A 6903-nucleotide genomic window follows, 5' to 3' on the forward strand; every position below is an offset into this window, starting at 1 on the left:
AGTGGCTGGAATAGTATTCTGACGAGTGGTTTTAAGTTAAAACCGAGATAGTTGCCTCTTACGTTCCTGTAGACGTCTCACTGAATTGGGCTTTTAAACGTAGGTTTTAGACGAAGTCGTATTAGTCTAAATCGTTCTTTACATCAGTCATTTCATCAGTCAATTCCTACCAATATTTCACCTGAAGTAGTCTTAGAAAGCAAAAGCTTGTTAAGAGTCGAGTTGAGTGAAAAAAAAAAGATTGCTAGTGACCCATGATTGTCCTCGAGCTATTTGGTTTGGAGTGAGTCTTACGTGCATTATTTCTTGCTTTCCAGTATGTACACGTTCCCGGTCAAACGAACGTGGCAGTCGACTATCATTATTACAGAAAACTGGATAGCAACGAAGTTTCGGTACCACCAACTTGTCACTGGATTACCGGGAGCTGGACGGACTGTTCAACAGGTCAGTAAATTTTCAATCTTTTCAGTTTTCAAGTATTTTTTTACCCCGAACAATTCATCGGGTGTATATCGATCTTTTGTTGTCACTCTTCCATGTCTCTACATTTATTATATAATATTATTCTGTTTAATAGGCCGACAGACACGTGACGTACGTTGTGTAAGATCTGATGATTTGACCCCTGCTAGTGCTAACTGTTGTGGTGAAGATTTCAAGCCGAACTCGGAAAATCTTTGCTTTGAGTAAGTGGAAAGAGTGAGTGCAAGGGAGTGCGACTATGGATCTTTGGGGTAGACTATTTAAAATAGTAATTGAACCGAGTGGAGTACAATTCGGGGAGTAATTGGGCGAGTGATTTCAAAATCGGACGAACGCGAACTACGTGTTGCTGCTTTTATTCTTGTCATTATTTTCTCAACGCTGTGTTGTTGCTGTTACTCTTGTTGTTCTTGTCACTGTTGTTATTGTTGTTCTTGCTGTTGTTGCTGTTGTTACTGCTGCTGCTGTTGTTGTTGTTGTTGTTGTTGTTGTTGTTGGCAGTGGTGGTGGGGCTGTTTGTGGAACATGTATATGTCATAATTGTATTTACAATTTGATTTTCAGTAATACGCACCAGAATGTTAGGTTTATGAGGATATGTGTAGATTTGTTTAATTCTTGCATTTGTTCATTGTTCTCTTTTTTTTGTTCTTTTCTGAGAATTTGTTTCCAGTGAACAAGGAAATTTGATATAAATATCGCAACTTCGCTTTTTGCATAAAAATTGCACGTTACAGATTGAAAACAAAATGTTATTTTAAAGATTTTAAATTCAACGTAGTGTCCACCTCAACTGTGCAGCATCGTGATGTCAATCTTATTTATATTTGAACGTTTTTTGACGTGTAAATATTGTAAATATAGATCAGGTTCTTACAAGGTTTATTTATTTCATTTTAGTTTATTAGCTTTGCCTTTACGATGCCCCCCCCCCCCCAAAAAAAAAAACAACAACAACAACAAAACATTACAATCAACATGTAGAGGTTTGGCAGGGACATCGCAACAGCTAAGTAGCCAATTACTGCGGGCCCAGAAATAAAATATAGGTCATTAATTTTAAATTTTACTTATTATTCCATTGTTATTAGGTCTTTCCTTTGTTTGATACCCGACCCCGCAAGCTTTTAGCTTTAAAACTTATCGTGTTAAAATAAGTGCTTTCTATTCTATTCTATTCTATTCTATTCTACAGATGGCACCTGTCCAATTGGCAGTCTTGTACGAAGACGTGTGGGAAAGGTAGCCAATCACGGTCCGTTGTTTGTCAAGCGAAGATAAACGATACCCATTACAAGATCGAATCTGATTCACTCTGCAACGCAACAACGAAACCAATTGGACTTCGCTTTTGCAACGAAATCAAATGCCCTGCTTACCGAACAACTCACTGGTCTGAGGTATGAAACGTGAAGGAAAGTGTTTCTTGGATATGCCATTATATTTCTTTCTTTTCTTTTTTTTTTTGTTTTACCTCGGGAATGTGAGCAACAACAGTTATCTTCCATATCGTAAGTTATTGTTTGTATAACTGGTTGCATCCACTGCTCCTGCTTTTATTGCTTTCAGACTTCCCGAGCGCCACCACGTTTATGTGCTCACCACGTGGAACCAGGTTTTCAGTGGACAGAATTGCGTAAATTTAGAGACATGCAAGCTGTCCTAGACATTTGTAATGCATATTTCCACTTAATAAACCCGATCCGGCCACGGAAATCATCTTCCGTAGACTCCATACTTGAATCTCCGCTGGTCGGTGGCATCACATTTTAACTAAAAGAAGTAAAAGCAGGTCATTTAAAATGAAAACGGTGCATGACTTTTTTTCCGGCCAATTAGGGGGATTTTGATTTGAAACCCTGGGCCGACTAGCTAAAGAAACACAACCAGTAATTGTGCTTTGGATATTTCGTTTTCAGACAAGATTCCCTAAAATGCTTGAGGCTTTGTAAATACATACCTACATAATCCCGTTCTTTCCTAAGTGGCACATAAGATATATGCGTTCAAGTTTCTATACGAGCGAAGTAATCCTTTAAGCCGGCGCTTATTATCCGGTTTCTGTAGCATGAAGAGACTAGGAGTATTTCTACTTCCCTCTGGATGGGATGTTACCCCCAGCATTAAATCCACTGGTACCCATTTATGCACCTGGGTGAAGAGAACAAGAACACAACAAACACAACAAACACGATCCGATCAACAAACACAACAAACACGACAAACGATCCTTGAATGCACGGACATTTCTGAACGAGTTCTGTGAACTCCTTGGTGCTCCGTGGGCAAACAAATTACCTTTACATTTATTTTTATTATTACACAGCAAAATATCCCCAGCCCTGGCTCGAACCGGGACCTCTCGATCCGGATTCGAGCGTACTAACCTCCTATTTATCTCCTCTAAGTGAATCATTAGTGAAAACTGTTGTTCGATTTACTATACAGTGCTCTAAGGCTTGCCTTCCTGGACAGCGAACAAACTACACTAAGTGTTCACGAGTAAACGATTGGGGAGAAATTGAAGAGGTGTCTGATATACAGTGTCAACATGAACCCGGGCCTCCTTCCATTACCGAACCTTGCAATGATGATAACCCATGTAAAGGTAAATGAACTGCTCATACTACCGGTCATGGAGACAAGAAAACTCATATATTTACGGTATTGAAACTGATTTGAGTATTTCATGTATATTATAATATTTACGAAAGAGTCAAAGTGTCCTGGGAAAATAACAAGTGATTTACATGTACATGTTTAGCTGCCAACGAGACATGGAAAAGCTGCAATGATCGATCTCCCAATAAATCGTTCGTCAGTGCATCGAGATCGAACTCGAATTTGGAGTGTTGGCCATTTTGGATAAGGTAAACCCGGAGAACCCGGATGAAAACCTTTGAGGCAGGAACAAGAACCAACACAAAACATTAGCCAGGATTGGAAACCGGGCCATGTCGGTTGGAGGCGAACGTTCTCGCTACTATACAACTCCTTCTTGAGAACACAGTGCGTTACAAGCTAATTATAACCCATGCAGTTATTGATATTCCACAAGGTAATTTTCGCGATCGCTAATCCTTTCTTTTTTCAGCTGTCTTGAAAAAAAAAACAAAAACAAAAACATAAACAAAATAAAAACAACAAAACAAACAAACAAACAAGCAAAATCAAAAACGAAAACAAACTAATAGAAAAAGAAAATAAAGCGATGCTAAAAACCTCCCTAATACTTATTACTGACGTTAATTACCGGCAAAAGTGTAATTTGTATGTGTTCTAATTTAATTGAAGAAATATGGATTGTAGAAATGACACTTCTGTGAATAATTCCAGATTACGTGATTGGTTGTTTCAAGACACCTCCTGGATTGTTTTCGGAGACACTCGGTGACTTCACACATGAAGCAGATCCGGACCAGGCCCTTATGGAGTGTGGAGAGCTGGCACACGGTAAAAGCTATCGCTTTTTCGCTCTTGGGTTTGGTGGATTGTGTCTGTCAGGACCTGATGCCCAGGACAAATATTATCAGCACAGGCCATCTGCCCGACGGACCAAATGCTCAAACGGGATTGGACTAGGACCACATAGTGTTGTGTATTCGTTCGGTATGGACGATCATTATTTCCGTTTTACATCTTATACATGTGCATGCACGTTTTTGACGATGGTCTGAAAAGAGAGGTATACCTTTTAACCGTCAACGATAACTCGAGCTTTTTGTAGATTGTCAGTCAACGCTATAGTCATCTGCGATCCTCGAACTTTCACAATTTATTCGTTTTATCTCTGGCCAAAATTTTATACCTTAGGCTGTTTCTCTCTTTTAATTCACGTTGCCATGGAAACTGCATTTTCTCATGGAAGTTAAGCCAATTTCGTTTGTTTGCACAACATTCCTCGTTTTCCCAGTCTTTAAATAAAAAAAAAAAAAGAAAGAAGCAGCATTGCAGAATTAGTAGAAGTCAGTTCAAAGTAACGAGGTGACACACTGTGGGAAATAAGTCCTTTTGTATTAGTAGTCAATTTTACATGTACTTATTATATGGCTAGCTCCGTGAGCGGGTTAGATGAAAAAAATCTGGCGCTGTGATTGGCTACCCGCGCGGGATGATGGCGCTACCTTTCCCGCTCGGGACTACCCTCTGTGTCCCGCAAGAAAAATTTTCCCTAAGTTGACCAAGCTTGTGCGTTCAAAATGGCTAAATATTGGAACTTGGCTAATATCCAGCGGTCCTGACCTCACGGTTGGTCAATAACCCATATATATTGTCAATTTATAACTGAGCGAGATTTTTCGCCCACAGATCCACTCCCTGATTTTGAGCCAGTTGGGTGCTTTAAGGACAAAACGAATGATCGTGCATTACCAGATAGCTACGCAAATTTCCGGCCTTTTATTGACTGGCACAACATGAACGCTACCATACGTCAGTGCGCGCTGGTGGCACGTGACATTGGCTACGAGTACTTTGCTGTGCAATTTTACGGAGAATGCTGGTCCTCCGCTGACGCCGCCTTGACCTATAACAAACATGGGGTGCAAACAAATCCAAACAAATGTTGGGCCAATGTTGGAGCAGCGGGTACCAACTATGTTTACCGTTTCCGTCAAGTAAGTCACGTTACCAGCTAGATATTTCATAATCGCCACTGACAAAAACAAATGTTTAATCTGGTTTGATCTAGAATTGGCGTGTGGATGAGCAAAAGTGGAAGCGGGCGCTGGAATCTAATTTCTCAAACTCATTAACAATTCATCGTAAATGTTTGGACATCTGTTTTAAATTGGGTTAGATTTTATTTCTCCATTTATTCGTTATTTTTAGTTTCGATTGAGGAGATATTGTCCACATCATTGGCCACATTTTCAAACACCTCGACATTCGTCAGAAATACTTCGCTGCCCGGGGAGGTACTCCCTTATATGGGCTATATAGGTATGTGCGGCCACAAAGGGTAGGGTTTTTCAGCCGTTTTGGTCATAAATAGGGTACCGATTTTGGCCATTTTGATTATAAATAGGGTATGGTTTTAGCACTCTAGTCTTGAATTGGGTATGTCTCTTAGAAGAAGCTACTTTTTTCATCTTTATTGATAAACAGTCAACAAAAGCCCTTCATAACTTATGTTTGGGGCAACTGTGTCAGCCGCAACGGTCATAAATAGGCTATAGAACTTTTGGACAGGTCATACCTAGGGTAGCAAAAAACGCAGATTTTGGTCATAAATAGGGTAAGGGTTTTTGGGAAGTTGGCCGCACACCCCCACCCAACTTTTCTGGAAGTACCCCCCTCCCCCCCTCCCCCCCACCGGGCTTCGCTGCAAGTTGTATTTTCTACTCTCTCCCTCGGTATTTGGAAATGTGATTAAACACGGTCTACGTATCGTGTTTGATATACTTACCAGTTAAATTAATATTTCCGGCGATTAATTCTTCGCAACAATAAAGAATTTCAGTCCATTTCTTAGCTATCAGTAACTTTTGCTGATCTTAGATCTCGCTAGAAGTTGTAAAACGCGTCCATTCCCAGCTAACAGTAAAATATTTCCTTGTAAAACGTGATATTCATAAACAGGTTAGCATTTGGACAACGTCAAAACGATCTAACACAAATGACTTCCAATGTTCCCCCGCATAGCAGATTTAGCCCCTGTCCTCTCTTGATTATTTAATTAAATTTAGAATATAATAAATTTATTTAATGCAATATTTTGGATTTCTTGCAGGTACAGGCCTGAAACATCCAAGCCTTACCAATGAACGCCACAACCTAATTTAATCATCAGTGAATTAACTTCAACAAAGTTTTAACACGAATATGTAGTGGTGTTTTTCGTAAACAGTGTCATTAATTATACAGGTACACTTGTAAGTGAGTTTTAAGGAGTTTGACCGTGATTTCCCCGATAGTACGGCCGACTCATTGTGTAAACACTTGACAAGAGGATTGGTGACCACGTGTTATATATTTTAAGTGATTTAGTTATAGCAATAAACTTGTCAATCAATCAATCAACTTGTCGTCTGGACACCAATTTTTTTCTTTTTAGCAAGATGTGCTTTCGTAATATCTTGGAATACTGAATATTGACATCGTCTATCATAACTGAGGGCCCGCACTGTTAGCGCTGACTTAACTTTAATTTGAATTGATTAATTTGATTGTTTCTATATGGGTTATATAAAAACTACTTTTGCCGGACAGAGCGCGTAATAGGCCATTTTCGAATTACCTTTAAACACGAAGGTGCGTTATAAAAGGGCACAAGCTCGATCTAGCTCCTCCCCCTAACTTTGAATTCACCCAAGATATGCTTGCTTCACGCTCTGACAGTATTCTACGATACCCACTGCGATCGGACTTGACATTACAAATACAGTTGAACCCCGCTATTTCCAACTCGCAGGGGAA

At 39.7% G+C, this 6903-nt stretch overlaps 1 protein-coding gene across 2 annotated transcripts in view; it reads left to right on the forward strand.

Annotated features, from left to right (window-relative positions):
• The window catches only part of LOC110045858 (A disintegrin and metalloproteinase with thrombospondin motifs 1-like), a 41857-nt gene extending 35350 nt beyond the window's left edge, over positions 1–6507 (forward strand). For both annotated transcript variants that reach the window (XM_089293478.1, XM_089293479.1), the window contains exons 22-28: positions 318–447; positions 581–689; positions 1682–1886; positions 2935–3094; positions 3823–4095; positions 4795–5102; positions 6218–6507. In XM_089293478.1, coding sequence (XP_089149604.1) covers positions 318–447; positions 581–689; positions 1682–1886; positions 2935–3094; positions 3823–4095; positions 4795–5102; positions 6218–6229 — 1197 coding nt within the window. In that variant the 3' untranslated portion in view covers positions 6230–6507. The remainder of the gene's footprint in view (positions 1–317; positions 448–580; positions 690–1681; positions 1887–2934; positions 3095–3822; positions 4096–4794; positions 5103–6217) is intronic.
• Positions 6508–6903: the final 396 nt, after the last annotated feature.

The sequence above is a fragment of the Orbicella faveolata genome, unplaced genomic scaffold (assembly GCF_042242905.1).
Source record: "Orbicella faveolata isolate gen_17 unplaced genomic scaffold, um_ofav_v1 contig_25, whole genome shotgun sequence".
NCBI classification, from domain to species: Eukaryota; Metazoa; Cnidaria; class Anthozoa; order Scleractinia; family Merulinidae; genus Orbicella; species Orbicella faveolata.